This window comes from Bufo bufo, chromosome 1, assembly GCF_905171765.1.
Source record: "Bufo bufo chromosome 1, aBufBuf1.1, whole genome shotgun sequence".
NCBI lineage: Eukaryota > Metazoa > Chordata > Amphibia > Anura > Bufonidae > Bufo > Bufo bufo.
The window spans coordinates 266,169,088-266,194,292 of record NC_053389.1 but is presented as its reverse complement, the minus strand read 5'-3'; the positions used below and the strand labels follow the sequence as shown (position 1 = coordinate 266,194,292).

At 43.4% G+C, this 25,205-nt stretch overlaps 1 protein-coding gene across 1 annotated transcript in view; it reads right to left on the bottom strand.

Annotated features, from left to right (window-relative positions):
• The window catches only part of ANO2 (anoctamin 2), a 541,215-nt gene that overhangs the window by 450,274 nt on the left and 65,736 nt on the right, over positions 1-25,205 (bottom strand). Inside the window, exon 3 of the mRNA XM_040439201.1 lies at positions 24,633-25,085. Coding sequence (XP_040295135.1) covers positions 24,633-25,085 — 453 coding nt within the window. The remainder of the gene's footprint in view (positions 1-24,632; positions 25,086-25,205) is intronic.

Here is a 25,205-nt window from a genome sequence, read left to right as displayed (position 1 = left end):
CTTTTTACCATTCTGTGTGGCATGGACACTGATGCATGCATGCTTTTTAATTGTATCATTTGCTTATGGGCCTATTATATTAGGTATTATCATTAAAAGTTAAGTTTTAAAGGTAACCTACATTCTTGTGATTTGCAGAAGAAACAGCAGCCTTATGGTACGGAACAGAACATGATGATAGGAAGGCACACAGTGGCAGTATCATGATGACAGCAGCAGCAGCTATATGGTATGGAACATGATGGTAGGCAAGCAGGCAATGGCAGTGGGATGATGGGGCACCATCAGCTTGACCAGATCTACAGGGAGTGCAGAATTATTAGGCAAGTTGTATTTTTGAGGATTAATTTTATTATTGAACAACAACCATGTTCTCAATGAACCCAAAAAACTCATTAATGAATATTTTTGGAAGTAGTTTTTAGTTTGTTTTTAGTTTTAGCTATTTTAGGGGGATATCTGTGTGTGCAGGTGACTATTACTGTGTATAATTATTAGGCAACTTAACAAAAAACAAATATATACCCATTTCAATTATTTATTTTTACCAGTGAAACCAATATAACATCTCAACATTCACAAATATACATTTCTGACATTCAAAAACAAAACAAAAACAAATCAGTGACCAATATAGCCACCTTTCTTTGCAAGGACACTCAAAAGCCTGCCATCCATGGATTCTTTTAGTGTTTTGATCTGTTCACCATCAACATTGCGTGCAGCAGCAACCACAGCCTCCCAGACACTGTTCAGAGAGGTGTACTGTTTTCCCTCCTTGTAAATCTCACATTTGATGATGGACCACAGGTTCTCAATGGGGTTCAGATCAGGTGAACAAGGAGGCCATGTCATTAGATCTTCTTCTTTTATACCCTTTCTTGCCAGCCACGCTGTGGAGTACTTGGACGCGTGTGATGGAGCATTGTCCTGCATGAAAATCATGTTTTTCTTGAAGGATGCAGACTTCTTCCTGTACCACTGCTTGACGAAGGTGTCTTCCAGAAACTGGCAGTAGGACTGGGAGTTGAGCTTGACTCCATCCTCAACCCGAAAAGGCCCCACAAGCTCATCTTTGATGATACCAGCCCAAACCAGTACTCCACCTCCACCTTGCTGGCGTCTGAGTCGGACTGGAGCTCTCTGCCCTTTACCAATCCAGCCACGGGCCCATCCATATGGCCCATCAAGACTCACTCTCATTTCATCAGTCCATAAAACCTTAGAAAAATCAGTCTTGAGATATTTCTTGGCCCAGTCTTGACGTTTCAGCTTGTGTGTCTTGTTCAGTGGTGGTCGTCTTTCAGCCTTTCTTACCTTGGCCATGTCTCTGAGTATTGCACACCTTGTGCTTTTGGGCACTCCAGTGATGTTGCAGCTCTGAAATATGGCCAAACTGGTGGCAAGTGGCATCTTGGCAGCTGCACGCTTGACTTTTCTCAGTTCATGGGCAGTTATTTTGCGCCTTGGTTTTTCCACACGCTTCTTGCGACCCTGTTGACTATTTTGAATGAAACGATTGATTGTTCGATGATCACGCTTCAGAAGCTTTGCAATTTTAAGAGTGCTGCATCCCTCTGCAAGATATCTCACTATTTTTGACTTTTCTGAGCCTGTCAAGTCCTTCTTTTGACCCATTTTGCCAAAGGAAAGGAAGTTGCCTAATAATTATGCACACCTAATATAGGGTGTTGATGTCATTAGACCACACCCCTTCTCATTACAGAAATGCACATCACCTAATATGCTTAATTGGTGGTAGGCTTTCGAGCCTATACAGCTTGGAGTAAGACAACGTGCATAAAGAGGATGATGTGGTCAAAATACTTATTTGCCTAATAATTCTGCACGCAGTCTATTCATCAGCTGAAGGGGTGTAGAACTCCTCAAGTAGCCATGCCTCATTCTTTTTGACAAAAGTAATGTTTTGTACACTGTGGAGGACAACTTTGTCCATTTGGGTGTTATGATGTCACTTGCCACACTGAAAACCCTCTTTGAGATGACACCGGAGGCTGGACAAGACAGAACGAAGAGAGCAAACAGGGCCAGTTCAGGCCACTGTTCCAATCTGCCTGCATTCAGGGAACACAGTATGCACCAGAAAGGTTATCCAGTAATCATCAGACTGCTTGACGGTAAGAATATCGTTGGGCACTACATGAGCAAGAAAACATACAGCTTGCCATTCTGACCAGCATGCTTGAGGACCCATTTATTTTTGGCTCTGCCCCCACTAAGATGATTGTCATCATCATCAGCCATGTCCGGCTCTTCCTCCACCACCTACTCCTCGTGGCTGATGAAGGACGGAGTAGCAGGAGAAGTCTGTGTAGGAGAATCAGTAAGTGATGATAATGACAAGAACACTGTACTACAAGTAGATGTAGCCTGGCTGCCACAAAGGAAACCAGGAGAAGGAGGACACTCTTTTTGCACTAGCTGGCAGCCACTTGTGTTTTCCCTCAATAACTGAGTAGAGCAGTGGTGCCTATATTTGTGTTTGAATGCCCACAGCTTATTTTAAGGCTGCATATTTTGCATACAGCAATGATATAGTCTTCTGGCACTGTGGAGAAAAACTGCCAGACGGAAGCATCTCGCACAGAGCTAGTGGCAGCCAAGTTTGAGTTAGGTCTGGCAAGTTTTGAGCCTGTACCCACAGTATAAGCAGCATCACCATTCCCAAACTGACCATATTAGAAGCAGATCTGGCCCTGACAGTTTTTTGGGAGGTTCTGGCCGTAAGTTCCCTCTGCTCTTTATTACTGCCTCTGCCACCATCCTCCTCCTCTGATGTTACCTCCTCTTCAGCATCCTTATCCAGCTGCCAAGTCCTGTCCAACACACAATAATTGTCATCCTCACCCTCCATGCTGCTTTTATCAGATTGTGATATGCTATTGTGGGCTCCTTGGCTCCCCTCTTGATTTCCTGCTCTGTATTTGCCCCAAGTGCCACTGTCGCTACCACTGCCCCTAATGTCACCTTGTGGGTGGCTACAGGTGCCACTACAACCACCACCAATACTGCTATGTGTGGGGTCCTGCATGACCCCTGACCCTCCTCCTTATGGCAGTTCAAATGCTGACTGTTCTCACAGAACTTATCTCTACTAGGAGCCTTACTAAGTGTCTTCCACAGGGCATGGGGGGGGGGGGGGAGAGTTATAAAAAAAAGAAGGTGCCCAACTAGAAAGGAGCAATAAAGACTGAAAGGATGCAACAGAAAGGCTTCTCTGTGGTTGCCAGGAGGAGAAGCAGGAAAAATGTTGTGAGCCTTGGCTCCAAGGCTGACATCCATATCATCCTGCTGTGAGGAGGAGTGAGTCATCCAGTCCACAATATCATGCTCTTTGTCCTCAATAATAATGTGGTACCTTTCTGAAGCCTCCTTTCCTTCCCTGGCACCAAATGCGTCAGGATATAAAACGCCCCATGCCCCACATGGTTCATGGCGCCATTTCTATAGGGCTGCTGCCCAGTTTAAACCCTGCGCCGACCAAGGCCACAGAGCCCAACACACCAGGACCATTTTGGTTACTCAACCCTATCTGCTACCGGCTGTGGGTACTTTACCCTACTTTGAATTCTCTACACAGTGCGGCTCATACAGGTAAACATTTTCTCCTCTGCTGTTCATTTTCTTACTATGACAACTACAGATGATACCCCCGCTATGCAGCTACCGGTTACATATTGCTGCGTTACACTACCACAATGTGTTGCCACTGACGATACCCCACCTAATATTGTTGCCTTATTGCTCTGATATACTGCTGTGTTTTGAATCTCTCTCCCACCTAGTGAATATGCCACACAGTGAATTTGGCAATTATTTTCCTTTACGTACGGTTACATACACATGTATATGGATTTTATCCAGCTAACCACCTGGATCCAGCAGAAGACATCCCTCCCCCATTAAGCCGATTGCTGTATAAAGAGTATTATTGTTTATGGTCTCTCTGGATTACTCACTTTGTGATTTGATGTTTTGACTAGAACATTTTCTATTTGATTATTGTGTGTATATCACGTTACATTATGTTATGCATGTCTAATAATTGCATGTCTGTAAATTATTCCAGTGTTCTGAAGAAGGCTAAATGCCGAAAACATTCTTTCATTTGAAATGGAAATTCGCTTGTTAAATAAAATACAACACTTGAAGCAATCTAGTGGAGCACAGGCGTTTTAATTTTTCCACCTTTCTGAGGTGGAGGCCTTGGTCTTTTATTTTGAACTCTTCCATCTTCTAGACACAGTTTTAGGCCTCATGCACACGACCGTTGTGTGCATCCGTGGCCATTGTACCGCTTGCCGTTTTTTTTCGCGGACCCATTGACTTTGAATGGGTCCGTGGAAAAATCTGAAAATGCACCGTTTTGCAGCCGAGACCGTGATCCGTGTATCCTGTCCGTCAAAAAAATATGACCTGTCCTATTTTTTTGACGGACAACGGTTCACGGACCCATTCAAGTCAATGGGTCTGTGAAAGAACACGGATGCACACAAGATTGGCATCCGTGTCCGTGATCCGTGGCCGTAGGTTAGTTTTTATACAGACGGATCCGAAGATCCGTCTGCATAAAAGCTTTTTCATAGCTGAGTTTTCACTTCATGAAAACTCAGAACCGACAGTATATTCTAACACAGAGGCATTCCCATGGGGATGGGGACGCTTCAGGTTAGAATATACTAAAAGAACTGTGTACATGACTGCCCCCTGCTGCCTGGCAGGTGCTGCCAGGCAGCAGGGGGCAGCCCCCCCCCTGTAGTTAATACATTGGTGGCCAGTGTGGCCGCCCCCCCCCCCCTCCCTCCCCTGTAGTTAACTCATTGGTGGCCAGTGCGGCCGCCCCCCCCCCTTCCCCTGTAGTTAACTCATTGGTGGCCAGTGTGGCCGGACCCCCTCCCTCCCCTGTAGTTAACTCGTTGGTGGCCAGTGGGCCCCCCCTCCCTCCCTTGTAGTTAACTCGTTGGTGGCCAGTGGGCCTTCTCCCCTCCCTCCCCCTCCTAATTAAAATCTCCCCCCTATCATTGGTGGCAGCGGAGAGTACCGATCGGAGTCCCAGTTTAATCGCTGGGGCTCCGATCGGTAACCATGGCAACCAGGACGCTACAGCAGTCCCGGTTGCCATGGTTACTTAGCAATTTGTAGAACCATTATACTTACCTGTGAGCTGCGCCTGCGATGTCTGCGTCCGGCCGGGAGCTCCTCCTACTGGTAAGTGACAGGTCATGTCACTTACCAGTAGGAGGAGCTCCCGGCCGGACGCAGACATCGCAGCTCGCAGGTAAGTATAATGGTTCTACAAATTGCTAAGTAACCATGGCAACCGGGACTGCAGTAGCGTCCTGGTTGCCATGGTTACCGATCGGAGCCCCAGCGATTAAACTGGGACTCCGATCGGTACTCTCCGCTGCCACCAATGATAGGGGGGGAGATTTTAATTAGGAGGGGGAGGGAGGGGAGAGGGCCCACTGGCCACCAACGAGTTAACTACAGGGGAGGGAGGGGGGGCCCACTGGCCACCAACGAATTAACTACAGGGGAGGGAGGGGGGCCCACTGGCCACCAATGAGTTAACTACAGGGGAGGGAGGGGGGGGCCCATTGGCCACCAACGAGTTAACTACAGGGGAGGGAGGGGGGGCCCACTGGCCACCAACGAGTTAACTACAGGGGAGGGAGGGGGGCCCCACTGGCCACCAACGAGTTAACTACAGGGGAGGGAGGGGGGCCCACTGGCCACCAACGAGTTAACTACAGGGGAGGGGGGGGGCGGCCGCACTGGCCACCAATGTGTTAACTACAGGGGGGGCTGCCCCCTGCTGCCTGGCAGCACCTGCCAGGCAGCATCGGGCAGTCATGTACACAGTTCTTTTAGTATATTCTAACCTGAAGCGTCCCCATCACCATGGGAACGCCTCTGTGTTAGAATATACTGTCGGATTTGAGTTTCATGATGTAACTCAAATCCGACGGTATATTCTAACATAGAGGCGTTCCCATGGTGATGGGGACGCTTCAAGTTAAAATATACCATCGGATTGGAGATCCGATGGTATATTAACTCCTGACTTTACATTGAAAGTCAATGGGGGACGAATCCGTTTGAAATTGCACCATATTGTGTCAACGTCAAACGGATCCGTCCCCATTGACTTGCATTGTAATTCAGGACGGATCCGTTTGGCTCCGCACGGCCAGGCGGACACCAAAACGACATTTTTTTTCATGTCCGTGGATCCTCCAAAAATCAAGGAAGACCCACGGACGAAAAAACGGTCACGGATCACGGAAAAACGGAACCCGTTTTTGCGGACCGCAAAAAAATACGGTCGTGTGCATGAGGCCTTAAGATTATTAAAATTACAACTGTGTTTTCTGTAATTGAAAGAGAGAGGTGCAATTAAATGTCCTTCTCCTTCTGCAAACACACTGCACATTGGAATTGACCATTTACTTTGGGAATAAAATATTTTTTGTGGTCAAATGTCTTTCAGCTAGACGTGTAATATCATTTGTTCAACAATTCAATTTTTGTACTACAATGTCTATGAAAAACACAGTCTGACCTCTGGTGCTTTTCCTGACATGGGTCCATGGATAGAACAATGCATTGCTTGTGGCAAATTGTCTTTCAACTAGGCGTGTAATATCAGTTGTTCAACGATTCCATTTTTGTACTAAGACATCTATGAAAAACTATTACATTTTTGTACTAAAACATCTATGAAAAACACTGTGTGATCTCTTATGCGTCTGCTAACACAGAACAATGCAAATTGTCTATTCAACTAGGCGTTCAATAACACATGTATAAGAATGGTGTTATTGTCAAAAAATGCTTTTGTTATAATGCAGCACATTTAATAACACGGATATGATCCACTGAAAAGAAAAATGCAATTGCTTAGCGTTTTCAGCAGAATGCTTTTGGGGTGCTGTGTTGGCAATAATGAACAAAAACTGGAGGTTTTGAAAAAAAAAAGCTGTCTCTCTATTCATATAAAAATGTTTTTGTTTTTTTCTTGCAGGGGGTTGGTTTTGCAATACAGAATTGCAACCGGCTTAAGCACCGTGTGACCAGCCCCTCATTTCCTCAACGCTTCCCCTGATCAAATTCCCTGAAATCTGCACAATTATATGTTTATTTTCTTTTCTTATAGTGTCCATATCCTACATTAAGATTCTTGTCACTCTGTATACTCTGTAAATGAGTTTTTTGGCAGACACTACCAGACACACTCATTCCTGGGAAGAAGCTAAATACACTATGCTGGTTTAGCATAGGAATCTACCTGCCTACTGCCCCCCTGATTTCCTTCCTCCCAGTGTTCTGGGATCCTCTGTTTTCTTCCTTCCTCATGGTTTCCCCACCAATTTTAATATTAAAATGGTGATGGATGCCATCCAAAGCAAATTGCAAAACTCGGATTCATTTGACAAATTTTTGTGAAGTTCGCAATTAATCCAATTTGTTAACAATCAATTCGCTCATCCTTAGCCTGTATCCTTTGATTCAAAACTCTCATGAGAGTGGAGATACGTTTCCATTAAAGAAGGAAACCAGATTGTGAAGAAAACATCAGACTGTTAGAAGTTGGATTAATTAGACTGCAGTCACTGACTTCTCCAAGGATAGAAGAGGATTGTTCATTAGTTCTACAGATTAAGTACCTCAGTGACCAAGGGGCTTAGCAAGTGGTGGCCCCTTCAGCCCTAAAGGATAATGAAAGGACATATACCAATACCCATTAAAAAAGTAAAATTACTGATAATGATATCCAGCAGAGTAAAAGTCACCGGCACCTACAGCAACCAAGTAAGGAACATGTTAGAGAGGTTCCAAGTGGCTAAAGCCAGAATAGTTCAAAGATTATGGTAGAGAAGATAGAAGCCATAGGGTCGAGCACCCATGTATAAAAGCACTCCCTTATTTCAACCTATTAAAATCATAGCGTGATGGGTACAGCAAAAAATTTGGATTACAGTCATTCTGCGTACTGTATACTTCTGCCTGGTCCCTCCATACATGAATGCTTATTGTAGCTTCTCTAACATTACTGTTAATAGTGACACTTGCTGAAAAAAATTGTACACAACTGGGTGATGACCACTATGTCCACCATTATGGCTCCCACATGGATTGTCACCTAGCTTTCCAAGGCTTCTGAATAGAATAAGAATTGACAGAAGAGAACCGGTCAAGTGACTATTGTAAAATTTGAGCTGAAATGCTGATTAAATGGGTAGTCTCATAAAGATAACTCCTGTCTATATGTCCATAAGAAGGTGGTGGGGGGACCTTGCTTGGGAACCCCTTTATGAGCCAGAATTGAGAGCTACCCTGTATATGACTGCTATGTAATACTTAGTTTTCCTGCAGCAGCAGCCCCACCGTAATGTATCTATGTTTGTTCAGAGACTTCAATGCAGACATAGCTAGGCTTTTCTACACCTTGTGCAAAAAAAAAAGAGATTGCTATCTTAGCTATCATATCAAAATTCTACTAACCAAGGAAGAGAGGCTTGTTGGCACCCATCCAGGGACCCAACACCCAGGACATATATCCTCCCTAGATATTCCCCTGCCTTTCAGCTCTACATCAGTGGTAGAATGACACAAGGCCTCCTAGTCACTAATAATCAAGGAGGACATCCAGGTTATAATAACACATATGTACCGTGTTGTTTTTTAGTTTGTTGTGGAAATAACAGCACAGTCATGTGATTAAATGAATCAATCAGCAGAGGTGGCTGCCTGCGCAGATGGGACCCAGCAGGCTACATTATGATGCAAGCACTCCCGAAGGACACCCAAGACTGCACAATACATGTAACATATTTACAGCTCAGCAGAATGGGAGATTTTTAACAGATATGAGGTTGAAAGGTTGCTCCACAGCAGAGATGACTTTCGCTTTCCTATGGTCTTTCCTTAATGACTGATTTTGCAGAGTTTGGATTAATACAAATATTTACTTTGGTGATTTATAAAGCTTTTAAGAGGAACTTGAGTTCCAGTGGAACAGTAAGGGCTGTTTCACACGAGTGGATGCCGTGCGTGACATCCGCTGCGTGAACGACAGCCAAGACCCGATGCAGACTGCAGAAGCACGGAGCATTAACATGACTGATAACGCTCCGTGCCTCTCTGTGCTCTCTTTACTACGAAATCACATTGACAACTTTATCTCACTGTGATTTCGTAGTAAAGAGATCAGAGAGGCACGGAGCATTATCAGTCATGTTAATGCTCCGTGCTTCTGCTGTCCGCATCGGGTCTTGGCTGTCGTTCACGCAGCGGATGTCACGCACGGCATCCGCTCATGTGAAACAGCCCTAAGGCTACAGGAAGACATAATGATGTCACACGGGCATGTCTAGAGATCACAGCATCACATGGAAATACTATACAGACCAATAATTGAGGAAGACACATCACACTTAGTTAAATAATCTTTGCCCTCATACCATATATAAAAAAATGATCTAAAGAAAAATAAAACTATCTAAAAACTTTTGAAATATATGAACACTAAAATCAATATATGTATGGTGCTGGACGGGAAGGGGTTAAAGGGCATATGCCGATTTATGCCTATGAAACCGGCTGTGGGTTTGTCAGCTGAAGGCATCTGTGTTGGTCCCATGTTTATATGTGGCCGCATTGCTGAGAGAAATTACATTTTCATCTATGCAAATGATCCTCTAGGAGCAACGGGGGTGTTGCTGTTACTCCTAGAGGCTCTGCTCTCTCTGCAATTGCTGCATCCTTTGCACTTTGATTGGCAGCGCCAGGCAGTGAAAACATCACACCTGGCCTCGTCAATCAAAGTGCAGAGGTTGCAGCAGTTGCAGAGAGCGCTGAGACTTTAGTAGTAACAGTAACGCCCACATTGCTCCTAGAGGCTCATTTGCATATAATACAATTTCATTTTTTCCCCCCAGCAATGCAGTGTCATGGATGAGAGTGGGGGAAACCCTCATCCTTGTGATGTTAAGGAATAGGGAGGCTGCTTGACCAGGACAACAGAATTAGGGAGCAGGTCACCTCCGAACGTATCCCTAAATCTGACCCTGACTCCTAGCTGTATGAGCCAACCCTGAAGGTAGGAGGACTCATACTCAGGAACCTCGGGTCCCTACTAGTCCTCAAGGGATCTCTGAACTAGGAGCTGGGTAATAAAACCTGTTCCTCCTTGACATGGACGAACAGGAGTCTAAACAGGCCAAGCTGCAAGGAAGGGGAAACATAAACAGCCTATGGATATGGCAGGTGAGTAAAACCACTTCCACCCCTATCTGCCACAGACACACTGACTGGATCCCGTGCTTAAATGCTGACGTCCACACCAAACATAGAAAGGACACAGCACACACACAAAAACACACAGGAACCCAGATCCATAGCTGCAGTAAGAATAAACACCACACACACATAAAATAACATTGTGACATAATATTTATGACCACAAAGGTGGCCCTCACTGGCAGATGGTATAAGAGACCAGGAGGATGACTCCAGCTTACTGCAAGGCTGGAGTACCCCTCAGCTACAGGTCTCAGCAGAGGCTAAATAGCCCAAGTGACCACACCCACACAAACACACACTGGAAAGGGAATTAACCCTTCCAAGGCCAGACAGGGTAGTGAAGCCACTTAAAGGGAAAAGCACAAACAAGCATTCCACTTGTTACCGCCGGCAACGGCATGCGAGGCAACCATGTCCTGGGAAACAGCCACAAGGCCGAGACACTGCCACCACATGCACACAACACCACACGTTGCCACGGGCAACCGCAAGTGAAGGAAAGTGTCACAAAACACACCATAGGCCGTGACATGCGGCCACACATGAACATGGGACCAACACGGATGCCTTCAGCTGCCAAGTGCACCTGTAACAGGTCAGCCAGTTTCATAGCTACAAATCTGCCAGATGCCCTTTAATATGAAAAACCCTCACTGACACTAATCCACTATATATCTGTATTCTGTGTTTTACATCTTCTCTCTCCTATCATATCCCCCTTTAAAACAGCAGCATTTTGTGGTTGGGATGTTTTATAGTGTATATGACTCATCCACTAAGTCTTATAGTACCTCATGGTTGCCTATACTAGAGGGAGTGTTGCCTGCTGCCGCCCATGGTTCTTCTCATTTATTTTAATCTGTAAAATGGTGGCAGGGGCATGCATAGAAATCATGGGGCCCCATAGCAAAACTCAGTATTGGGTCCCTCCCTTCATGAACAAATAAGTAACATTTTTGCAATATATAATGTGTTTATATATAATATATATATATATATATATATATATATATATATATAAAATGGTTCTTGCTGTCATATTACTATTAGTGCAAGGCGATTGTTTAGTAATATCAAGGCAGATTCTAGCAATTCTGCTGCCTGAGGCGAAATTTGAAATGCCCCCCCCCCTCCCCCCTTCCATATGGAGCAGACCGCCTTGACAAATTATTTCAGCCATGTCTTGTTTCTGCAGAGATCGGCACACAGACATCTTGGGTTCCCCCCTTTTCTACCATCCTCCTCCTCCTGGTGCCCCCAACATCGTTATCCTGCTGCCACCCCCAATACTGTGGAATCTGTACCCCCCCCCCCCCAATGCCCCCAAATACTACATTATTGAAATTATACTGCCATAAAGATAGTCCCCCCATAGTAATAGTGCTTTTAGACTACCCCCAATATTAATAGTGCCCACTACAGTACCCCCAAAAACAACCCCTTTAGAAGTAATGCCCTCCATATTGTGCTTAATAATATTACTCCCAATATTAATAATACCCTCATAGGGCCCCTAGTAGAAATAAAGTGCCTATAGTGCCCCCAGCAGTTACAAGGCCCCTCTATAACATACCTCTTTAAAGCTCCTAATTGAAATAAGTTATAATGCCTCTTATAGTGGCCCTGGATTTATAAAGCCCTGCTGCAGTGCCCCCTGTAGTTATAATGACACCTGTAGTGCCTCCTGTATTACAATAACCCCTTTAGTGTCACTACATATAATGCACCCCCTTGTAGTATCCACATGTATAATGCCCCCTGTATTATAATGCCCCCTGTAAGATAATGCCTCCTGTAGTGCTAGCAAGTGTAATGCTCTAATCTGCCTCATAGTAAAATTCCCCCCACTGTAATCATAGTATAAATAATGCCCCCTCTGTAGTAGATATAATGTCCGCTGTAGTAAATACAGTGGCCCCCTCTGCAGTACACATACCGTATTTTTCACCCTATAAGACGCACTTCCCCCCCAAAAAAAGTGGGGGGAAAATAGCAGTGCATCTTATGGGGAGAATGCTGCATTTTGCTGAATTTTCAATGATCAGCTGAGAGGGAGGAGGGGCTTGGGGCTGTCATCTGGTTTTATAATGACAGCGGGGCCCGTGCAGTGACTGTATTCTACTACACGGGCCCCGCTCACTGTATATAATCGTATCTGTAATTGTAGGCATTGTTAATGTATAAAAATTTTGGGTAATCAGCGCCTGTATTACAGTACTTACAAGCGCTCGGTAGCAGAGAGGAGGGAGGAGGCAGGCCGGGAGGACGGGCGCTGGCAGCGTGAGTCACTACGTCACTCCCTGTGCCGCCCACTTTATGAATGAAGCAGGCGGCATGGGCGCATGATGTAGTGTAACCCACAGATCCCCCATAACAGTGTCACCCACAGATCCCCCATAACAGTGTCACCCACAGATCCACCATAACAGTGCCACCCACAGATCCACCATAACAGTGTCACCCACAGATCCCCCCATAACAGTGTCACCCACAGATCCCCCATAACAGTGTCCTCAACAGATCCCACATAATAGTGTCATCCACAGACCACCATTAGTTCAAAACCCACACAAAAGCACACCTTTTGGTTAAAAATATATTTTTTCTTATTTTCCTCCTCAAAAACCTAGGTGCGTCTTATGGGCAGGTGCGTCTTATAGGGCGAAAAATACGATAATGGCCTCCCTGTAGTATATATAATGCCCCCCCTGTATTGGCAGAAAATATATATACATATATATGTATATATACATGTGTAGATACATATAGAATTATTAGTTATTTGATTGAGAAGTCTCACGAGACCTCAATAAATAACTTTGGCATTTGATTTTTAAAGTGGAAAACCACTTTAAAATTATGATCCGAACTCGGCTTCTGTTGCGATTAGTACCTTGGAACCAAAGCCGAGTTCAGAGCCAAGTTTGAAAGTGATTTTCCACTTTAAAAATCAAATACCGAAATTATTCATCAAAGTCTTGTGAGACTTTGGGAATAACTAACTTCGCCTCATCGGAGGCCGTACATTTTAATGCTGTGTGGAGACGGATTGTCCGTATAGCATTAATCCGAAGCTTTGAGCGAAGCGACTTTGGATCTAGGATCCGAAGCTCACTTTGCTCATCACTACCTCCGATCCAATGCTACTGCCTGCTGTACTACAGAATCTCCTCACAGAACTGATGCATGTGCAATGAGCATCCTCCTTCATCGGTGCTCAAGAGAAACATTTGAGCGCTACCATTGCCCTTACTACAGAAAAGATCCATTGCCTATTGTACTACAGAATTCCCTGACAGGGCAATGAGTATTCTCCTTCAATGAAGCTCCAGAGTGCATGCACTGTTCTGTTGTTCATCAGAGCACTTCAGAGCTCTGATGAAGAAGGATGCTTGTTGTGCCAGCCCTGTGAGGGGATTCTGTGGTACAAAAGGCAGTGGCAGTGGAATGGAGGAATGTCCACAGAACACCCATTAAAATTAGGAGCACAGAGGCCACTCCCACAGTCTCTGAGGGCTGGAAAACAGTTGCAGCTCTGTCTACACAATATCATCAGAAGCAGGGGGTTTGTAGAATGGACGGGGATATGTGACCAACATGGGACTTGACTAAACAGAGCCAAGATGGTAATTATTGTAAATTACAGAATGTCTTATTATCACCATAGAAGTTGATTAAAAGCAACTTGTTAACTCGTGTACAACCAGGGTTGCCAACCAGAATTTTTATTTTTTTCTCGACAACTTATCCCAAAATCATGCACAGCCAGCAAATTGGAAAACCATAGTGAACCATAAAGTAATTCATGTCAATAGCTCAAAATACTGATCAGAACTCATTATCAGCATTTACTGTGAGCTGTAAAATGATAATTACCACTAAAATAGTCACATACCATCAGCCTAAACAAAAATCATGGACGCATCTATTTTTTTTCATGGTCATGGACACAGGAAAAAAGCCACCCATCTTTACGGACTATCTAGGAATTTCTGGACAGTTGGCAAGGGGTGATATTTTTCACTCTTATGATCCCATGTAAACAATGAACAACTAATAAAGCAAGAATATCCATAAATTAGTTCTGCTGACAACCATAGATAAACCTAAAGACAGTAGAAACCGATAAATAAAAACTGTATTTTAAGTCCATTGATCAAACTCTATCATGTCTGATGTGGTGGCCTTACATTTGGTCTGTTTCCATACTGTAGCTTCCATAAAAATGAATGCCTCAGATATGTACTGTAACCACTCTTTTCCTGCCTAGATGCAGTGGCCTGTGGCCACCTCATCAAGTTGGACGCGGCTGAGAGAGCACAGGTGGGATCTGCACCTAACTGACATTCATAGCATTTCATGTGGATATACCATAAACATTTGAGATGGGAATACCCCTTTAACTACCAAGATATTAATGGCATTCTCTGTGTAAGTGTGTATAAAGAGATAGCTGTCAATCACTGATAGCTGTACACAGGGAAGATATTATCAGGGATTGATAGCATTCTCTGTTTAAGTGTGTATGAGGAGATACCTGACAGTCAATGATAGTTGTAAAGAGGGGGTGGTGTTCTCAGTGATTGATAGCATTCTCTGTGTGTGTATAAAGAGATAGCTGTAAACAGGGGGTGGTGTTCTCAGTGATTGATAGCATTCTCTGTGTAAGTGTGTATAAAGAGATAGTTGTCAGTCACTGATAGCTGTATATGGGGAAGTGTTCTCAGTGATTGATAGCATTCTCTGTGTGTGTGTGTGTGTGTATATAAAGAGATAGCTGTAAACAGGGGGTGGTGTTCTCAGTGATTGATAGCATTCTCTGTGTAAGTGTGTATAAAGAGATAGCTGTAAACAGGGGAAGGTGTTATCAGTGATTGATAGCATTCTATGTGTAAGTGTGTATAAAGAGATAGCTGTCAGTCACTGATAGATGTACAGAGGGGAGGTGTTATCAATTATTTATCATTCTCTGTGTAAGTGTGTATAAAGAGATAGCTGTCAATCACTGATAGCTGTACACAGGGAAGATATTATCAGGGATTGATAGCATTCTCTGTTTAAGTGTGTATGAGGAGATACCTGACAGTCAATGATAGTTGTAAAGAGGGGGTGGTGTTCTCAGTGATTGATAGCATTCTCTGTGTGTGTATAAAGAGATAGCTGTAAACAGGGGGTGGTGTTCTCAGTGATTGATAGCATTCTCTGTGTAAGTGTGTATAAAGAGATAGTTGTCAGTCACTGATAGCTGTATATGGGGAAGTGTTCTCAGTGATTGATAGCATTCTCTGTGTGTGTATAAAGAGATAGCTGTAAACAGGGGGTGGTGTTCTCGGTGATTGATAGCATTCTCTGTGTAAGTGTGTATAAAGAGATAGCTGTCAGTCACTGATAGCTGTATATGGGGAAGTGTTCTCAGTGATTGATAGCATTCTCTGTGTGTGTGTATAAAGAGATAGCTGTAAACAGGGGGTGGTGTTCTCAGTGATTGATAGCATTCTCTGTGTAAGTGTGTATAAAGAGATAGCTGTAAACAGGGGGTGGTGTTCTCAGTGATTGATAGCATTCTCTGTGTAAGTGTGTATAAAGAGATAGCTGTCAGTCACTGATAGATGTACAGAGGGGAGGTGTTATCAATTATTTATCATTCTCTGTGTAAGTGTGTATAAGTACATAGCTCTCAGTCACTGATAGTTGTAAGCAGGGGGTGTTATCAGTGATTGATAGCATTCTGTGTATAAGTGTGTATACAGAGATAGCTGTCAGTCACTGATAGTTGTACACAAGGAGTACGTCCATCAAGTTCAACCAAGGGATAGGTGGGGACGCGAATCCCAGAAGGAATTGAGACTCAGATTTCTACACGTTTTCATAAGCATTAATGTTTTTTACTTTTAAGAATTCGCCTAAACCCTTTTTGAAACTGTCTACTGTTCCTGCTGTGTCCACGTCCTGAGGAAGTCTTTCCACAGCTTCACAGTTCTTACAGTAAAGAAGCTTTGACACTTCCGGAGACAAAGGTGTGCGCACGGGGTGTGCCGGGTGTGCCTGGGCACACCCTAATCAAGCCTGCTGGCTGGTGAATACTAATGAAGTGCTTCCATTTTGGAAGCGCTCATTAGTATCGGAGGACCAGGAAGCAGTGAACGCTCTGTACTTATCGCTTCCTGGTCCTCGGCTGTCAGCTGTGCAGGGCTGCGCACAGCGTGAGGCGCTTTGTGACATCATGCTGTGCACACCAGTTCAGAGCGCACAGCCGAGAGCTGGCATCAGGAGGAGGAAAATCTTGGGTGGTGAGAAGCAGCAGCGTCCAGGAGCAGAGAGGTAAGTGTTTTTTTATTTTATAAAAAATTAGGCTGCTGGGGGCATAATGGGGGCTAATGAGAGGCATAATGGGGGCTAATGAGAGGCATAATGGGGGCTAATGAGGCATATGGGGGCTAATGAGGCATATAGGGGCTAATGAGAGGCATAATGGGGACTAATGAGGCATAAGGGATGATAATGGGGGTTAATGAGGCATAAGGGCTGATAATGGGGGCTAATGAGGCATAAGAGCTGGTGATGGGGGCTAATACGGCATAAGGGCTGTTGATGGGGCTAATGGGGTATAATGGGGGCTAATGAGGCATAAGGGGGGCTAATGAGAGGCATAATGGGGCTAATGAGGCATAAGGGCTGATAATGGGGGCTAATGGCATAAAGGCTATATATATATACATACATACATACACACGCGCCCGCAGTGTTTGTGCTTTAGGGTGCACACCCAAATGCAATAGGCTGCGCATGCCTATGTCTGGAGACTGAACTTTTTCATATCCAATCAGAGACAGTGCCCCCCTGTCTTTTGAGCGCATTTTACATGGAACAGCTTTTTACTGTATTTTTTATATGGCCCATCTATATATTTGAATAGGTTAATCATGTCCCCCCTTAGACGTCTCTTCTCAAGACTAAATAAATTCATTTATTTTAATCTTTCTTCATAACTAAGACCCTCCATTCCACTTATGAGTTTAGTCACTCTCCTCTGTACTTTTTTCAGCTGCAGTGTGTCCTTTCTATGTACTGGTGCCCAGAACTGAACTGCATATTTCACAGGAGGCCACACCAACGCTTTGTAAAGTGGTAATATTACAATATTACATCCCTGCCTGGCAAGTCCATGCCTTGTTTAATGCATGACAATATCCTGGTGGCCTTAGAAGCAGCTGATTGACATTGTATGCTGTAATTTAATCTACCGTCCACAAGGACACCCAAATCCTTCTCTATAAGTGACTCTCCTAGTGTTACATCACCTAAGACATATGAAGCACAGAGATTATTACTACCAAGATGCATAATTTTACATTTGTCCACATTGAACCCCATTTGCCAGGTTGATGCCCAATCACTCAGTGTTCAAGTCAGCTTGTAGTTTATGAACATCTTCCATAGACTGTACAGTTCTACATAGCTTAGTATCATCTGCAAAAATATAAATGGTGCTATTAATCCAATCCTCAATATCATTAATAAATAAATTAAATAATAGAGGACCCAGCACTGAACCTTGGGCTACACCACTTATAACCTGGGCCCATTCTGAATAGGAATCATTGACCACAACTCTCTGGACACGGTCCTTCAGCCAGTTTTCAATCCAATTGCCAACTATACTTTCCAAGCCTATAGACCTTACATTATCTATTAAGCGTCTATGAGGGACAGTATCAAAAGCCTTTGCAAAATCCAGAAACACTACATCCACAGCCATCCCTCTGTCCAAGCTACTACTCACCTCCTCATAAAAACTAATCAGCTTAGTCTGACAACTTCTGTCCTTGGTAAACCCATGCTGGTTATCACTTATAATATTATTTATAGTCACATACTCCTTTATATAGTCCCTTAAGAGTCCTTCAAACATTTTTCCCACAACAGAAGTTAAACTAACTGGTCTATAATTATCTGTGGAGGACCTTGATCCTTTTTTGAAAAAGGGCACCACATTTGCTTTGCGCCAATCACTTGGCACTGTACCAGTACCTAGATAATCTTTAAAAATTATAAACAGGGGCACAACAATGACTGAACTGAGCTCTTTAAGCACTCTTGGGTGTAATCCATCTGGACCCGGAGCCTTGTTCACATTTACCCTATTTAACTTCTCTTGGACCATATCTACAGTTAGCCAATTGAGTATATCACTGGATATACTAACAGCCACGGCGCCACAGATATCAGCTCCTTTCTCTTCTTTGGTATATACAGAACTAAAAAAAACATTTAGTAATTCTGCCGTTTCCTTATCTTTCGTGACTACTCCCCTTTACCATAATTTAGTGGACATACTAGCTCAGACCGAGGTGTTTTAGCATTTATATAATTAAATAATTTTTTGGGATTTGTTTTGCTCTCTTTTGCTACCTGCTGTCCGTTTTGTACTTTTGCTAATTTTATATCCTTTTTACAGATTTTATTAAGCCCTTTGTAATCTTCAAATGCTACAGCTGACCCCTTAGATTTGTATTTTTTAAATGCTCTCTTTTGGTCTTTTATTGCCCTTTTTACAGTAGCTGTAAGCCATGGGGGTTTAATTTTAGCCATTTATACTTGTTACCTAAAGGGATAAAATTTTTAGTGCAATTATTCAATGTGGATTTGAAGCTCTGACATTTATCCTCAGTATTATTATGTGACAATAGCTGCTCCCAGTCTATGCACTGAAATGCTGCCCTCAACCCTGGGAAATTAGCCTTTTTAAAATTCAGTGTCTTTGCTCTGCCTGACAGAGTTTTCTTTTTATAGTTTCTGGGGGAATATAATTATATTGTGGTCACTATTACCTAGTGTTTCTCGAACAGTAACATTACCAACAAGCTCTGCATCATTAGAAATGATCAGATCCAACAGAGCTTCTACAAACTGGCCCATAAAGTGGTCCTGCAGAAAGTTGAGGAATTTTCTCTCCTTTGCGGTTGAGGCAAAACCATGACCCCAGTCAATATCTGGGAAGTTAAAATCTCCCATTATGACCACTGTACCAGCCTGTGCCGCCCGCTCTATTTGGTTATACAGTTGCGTTTCTATCTCTTCTATGATATTAGGGGGTCTATAGATTACACCAAGTATTATTTTTTCAGTGTTTATATCCCTTTGAACCTCCACCCATAAGGTTTCCACATCCTCACCATCCTCACCCACACTTGCCTCTTTCATATTTGTCTTGAGATCACTCCTCACATACAGGCACACGCCACCACATTTTCTATTGACCCGGTCTTTCCTAAATAGTGTAAAACCCTCAATATTAACAGCCCAGTCATGTGAAGAATCCAACCATGTCTCAGCCACACCAACTACATCTATGTGTTCTTCTAGTACCTTAGCCTCCAGCCCCCCAATTTTTTTAGCTAGACTTCTGGCATTTGTGAAAATACATTTTAAATTACTATTACTATTACCTGTAAAGTGAATATCCGGGATTTTTTTAATTACCTTGGTTGATTTTTGTATGTAACAGGTTCTTGTTACCAGCAGTTCTATTTTTCATAAATGTATTTTCCTTGCTAACCCCAGCTCCCACTAAATCCCCACTGTTCCCTTCTATAAGCCACTCTTTATGTACACTATCTACCCCCTTATTAGTATGACCTCCCACCCCCACCCGCAGATCCTAGTTTGAAAGCTCCTCCAGCCGTCTAACCATTTTTCCCCCAGGGCAGTTGCACTCTCCCCATTAAGGTGCAGCCCCTCCCTACTGTAGAGCCTTTAACCGACCGAGAAGTCGGTCCAGTTCTCCATGAACCCAAACCCTTCCTTCCTGAACCAGCTTCTGAGCCACTTATTTAACTCCCTAAGATCCCGTTGTCTCTCTGGTGACGCTTGTGGCACTGGTTATATTTCTGAAAACACTACCTTGGAGGTCCTGGACTTGAGCTTCTCACCTAGTTCCCTAAAATCATTATTAAGGACCTTCCATCTCCCACTGACTTTGTCATTGGTGACAATGTGTACCATGACCGCCGGGTCTTCCCCATCCCCACCCAGCAATCTGTCAATCCGATCCGCAATATGCCAAACCCGAGCAACTGGCAGACAAAACACTGTTCGGCATTCACAGTCTCTGGAACAGATGACCCTGTCTGTCCTCCTAATAATAGAGTCTGTCTGACCTTTGCTGTACTCCTTTTCCCGTCCTTCCTGCAGGGGGCATCCTTCTGGTTGCTAGGAGAAACGCCCTGCTGCAGTGTAGCTGGCCCTGGGCTTTCATCCCTAATATCAGCCAAACAGGCATATTTACTAGGGCGTGCCAGCTCAGGACTAGCCTCCCTGACACTTTTCCCTCTACCCCTTCTTCCTACAGTAACCCAACTGCTCACCTGATATTCCTGATCAGTGGCTGCACAGTGAGGTCTAAGCTTCTCTCCAGGTGTGCAATGCTCCTAAGTATTTCAAGCTGCTTATTTAGATACAACAACATCATTGCATCTAGTGCAATTGTATTCACCCTCGAAAGGCTCTTAAAGGCACGCATACATTGCATAGGACACGCACTTAGTGGCATTGTCCATGGAGCACATGTTTAAATGGGGATGAACAGTAAAGTAGGAAAACAGTAAATATGAGTTAGAATTAGGCCCTGTCTGCTGTAGTTGGAGGACTAGCTAGAATTAAGCCAACAATACAGAAGGAAATTCTATCAAACCTTAGTTTCTTGCTCCTTGTCTTAAACTCAGATTCTTTAAACTCCACTTAATCAGCAGTCACTTGGTACAGCAAGCCTCATGTATAGATAGCTGTCAGTCATTGATAGCTGTAAATAGGGGAGGTGTTATCAGTGATTGATACCATTCTATATGTAAGTGTGTATACATACAGTAGATAGCTGTCAGTCATTGATAGTTGTACACTGGGGGTGACTTTATCAGTGATTGATAGCATTCTCTATGTAAGTGAGTTAGTGATTAGCGGCATAGGCAATATTTGTTTTCACGACATTTACTAAGTATTGCTGTGACTAGTGATGAGCGGAAGGGGCAATATTCGAATTCGCAATATTTTGTGAATATTTTGTAGAATGTTCGTCATATATTCGCGAATTAGAGAATTCGAGATTATATTCTTGATTGCGAAAATTGGCAATGTAATATTCGCGTAATGCACGTGAAATACTGGCGTGGGTCACTTATGCTACATTTTTCAAGCTGGTATAAGTTTCCTGAGACTGGAGAAAATGGTTGGCATGGCAGAACATTAGAATAGCTTTATATGCAGATAGAGTGCTCCAATATATTTACGCTTGTGAATTTTCGGCAATAGTAAGGGATAGGAACTTTTCTATTGGTTTCTAGGGATGTTGCTAAGCTGTAACAAAGCCTTCCCATTGGCCTACAAGCAAGAAGAATGGGAGGGATGGGTACTGTATAAAAAAAATTTGAAGTGCCGATATTCGCAATAAAAATTCGCTATTCAAATATTCGCGCTCAACACTAGTTGTGACATCACAGCACTATGTCTGTAGCATGTATGTATGGACAGCAGAGAAACAGTAATTCCCATCACACTACCTAACACCCTGCACTGGAACCTTTAAGCTACACTATATCACTATCTAACCTACACTGACTATCTCCCACTAACTATCTGTATTATATATATGAGCTAACTAACTATCTAATGTAATGATTGGCTGGTTGGCTGCTGGATCCCATTGCCTGCTGGAGCAGTGTGGAGATGCGGTGGTCGCCACACGGCACCGCGCTACGGTTAAAGTAGGTTCCCACTTAACAAGAGGCAACCTTGTCGCGGTAAGTGGGCCTATGCTCTTTGATCAAACTGTATACTAATTGCCTCTTAATAGTGCACAGCAAATGATTGATATAACCGCTGTATAGCCATGTTTTATCATAAGAAATGCTGCTTATTACATACAGTAGTCAATAGTATAGGAATAAGGAGGTGCGATTTAGTTTCACTCTACAAACCATGATTTAAATGCTCTATAGTCTTTTTTCCCCCATACTAAGTCAGCACTCCTCCCCATGTGGCACAGGTGCTCTTTACTTAAATTAGCAGTAGTCTGCACAGGGTTTTAATTCCTACCACATCTCAGTTGGAGTTCCTGAGAAGCTGTGAACAGGTGATCCCTTAGCACCAGTTCACATGCGGCGCTGGATGGCGGCCGTCGCTGTTTCTGTGCTGTGCTGGTGGAGCTGTGGGATCCGAGGCCTAGGTGGCTCCGCTGTACAGCGGGATAGCTGGTTGGCTGCTGGATCCCATTGCCTGCTGGAGCAGTGTGGAGACGCGGTGGTCGCCACACGGCACCGCGCTACGGTTAGAGTAGGTTCCCACTTAACAAGAGGCAACCTTGTCGCGGTAAGTGGGCCTATGCTCTTTGATCAAACTGTATACTAATTGCCTCTTAATAGTGCACAGCAAATGATTGATATAACCACTGTATAGCCATGTTTTATCATAAGAAATGCTGCTTATTACATACAGTAGTCAATAGTATAGGAATGAGGAGGTGCGATTTAGTTTCACTCTACAAACCATGATCTAATGTAATGACACAGCAAAGCACAGAGCACAGCAATGACAATGCTGTCTCTCAGAACGCCATAAAACTGCAGAAAATGGCTGCTGGGGAGGTTCTTATATAGTAAGTGGTAGGCAACTTTCCTATTGGTTGCTAGGGATGTTGCTAAGCTCAGACAAAGATATTGCAGCCTTCTCATTGGCCCACAAGCAAGAAGGGAGGTTACTGATGAAAGAAAATCTAGAATATTTGCGATTACGAATACATAACACTATCTTCGTGAATTCTCGAAGTGCCGATATTTGCGATAAAAATTTGCGATTAGAATATTCGCGATCAACGCTATACAGAGATAGGTGTCAGTCATTAATAGTCGTACACGAGGGGGGTGTTATCCATGATCAGTGATTGATAGCATTCTCTGTGTAAGTGTGTATACAGAGACAGCTGTTAGTCACTGATAGTTGTAAGCAGGGGGGTGTTATCAGTGATTGATAGCATTCTCTGCGTAAGTGTGTATACATAGATAGCTGTCAGTCACTGATAGCTGAACACAGGGGGTGACGTTATCAGTGATTGATAGCATTCTCTGTGTAAGTGTGTATACATAGATAGCTGTCAATCACTGATAGTCGTACACAAGGAAGGTGTTATCCGTGATCAGTGATTAAAAGCATTCTCTGTGTAAGTGTATATAGAGACAGCTGTTAGTCACTGATAGTTGTAAGCAGGGGGCTGTTATCAGTGATTGAAAGCATTCTCTTTGTAAGTGTGTATACAGAGACAGCTGTTAGTCACTGATAGTTGTAAACAGGGGGTGGTGATATCAGTGATTGAAAGCATTCTCTTTGTAAGTGTGTATACAGAGACAGCTGTTAGTCACTGATAGTTGTAAACAGGGGGTGGTGTTCTCAGTAATAGCATTCTCTGTGTAAGTGTGTACAGAGACAGCTGTAAGTCACCAATAGTTGTAAGCAGGGGGGTATTACTGTATCAGTGATTGATAGCATTCTCTGTGTAAGTTTGTATACAGAGATAGTTGTCAGTCACTGATAGTTGTACATGGTGGAGGCATTATCAGTGATTGATAGCATTCTCTGCGGAAGTGTAAATACACAGATAACTGCAGTCACTGAGAACACCTCCCCGTGTACAGAGAACTGTTCGCAGGGGTAGCCTTAAGCTCAAAAAAGATCTAAATGTGTAAATTACAAGATTTACTGAATCATTTCCCACAAAGCTTATATATATCTGCTTAGCACCTCCTGCTCTACAACATGCTGCCTGCAGATTGCAATGCATCTTTTGGTGACAAGTCTTTAACTGTCAGTTGTGATGATTTCAAGAACAAAATCTGAAAATGTTACTGCTACTCATGGTCTTCGCTTTTAATGGAACCATGATCAATATGCTGGATCATTTATCACATGGAAATTAAATCCTGACTGATTCTATTTCCTTACAATGGATCCCACTAGGTTTTCTTGCAGGTTCCAGTAGACCACACTATTCTTGTCATCAAGTACACCGAAATCCATTAGGAATGGGACACAATGTGAACAGAGCCTTTATCTGTATAAACTGTTATGACTGGTAGTAGTAAGGAGGTGCAGAATGAGTATCATGAGAAGGTGAATGATTGATACCAAAGAACCGAGGGTTTCATGATCATAAAATAGGATCGAACAAAAAAAAACCCACATTAAATACATAAATGTTAAATTAATTCTTTACTTGTGTTGCCTTTCAAGTGTTATTTTGCTTGAAAGACCCCACCCACCTCAGGGTCTTTTTCCAACTCCAGTCCAGCTTCAATGAGGTTACGTTCAAACTCCTCTCGTTGAATTTTTTTCTCTTCTTCAAGGGCATCTTGGTGGCTCATCTCTACCACAACCACTTCATGTGGGTGGCATGAGTTTCCGTTCCGAGAATGTGGATGATCATTGTTCTGTTGCTTCTGTTGGTTTTGTTCTAGTACTTTCTGTTGTTGATTTTGTAATTCTCCTGGAAGAGGCTGTTCAGGGGGTGTTTTTCCAATTTCTTCTGGGGTGACTGAATTCCCATTGGAAACAATAACTGCTGGAGGTCTGTGATTTGTGGGGGAGCCATTGTGTTGGGAAGAACGGTGCCTGTAATGATAGGCAAGGACATAGTCCACTTTCCTTTTACCGTCCCCAAAGTACATGCCACTTTGTCTGATAGTCTGGTTTCCATCCACATAATTGTTAACAACCTGTGTAAAAAATAATAAGAGGTAATGAGTAAACCCCAGTGGGACAAGAACACACAAACAGAAAAGTGATCCAGAATATTGCCTGGGTGACAAAGTAGAAACCAACAAACAAACAGAACC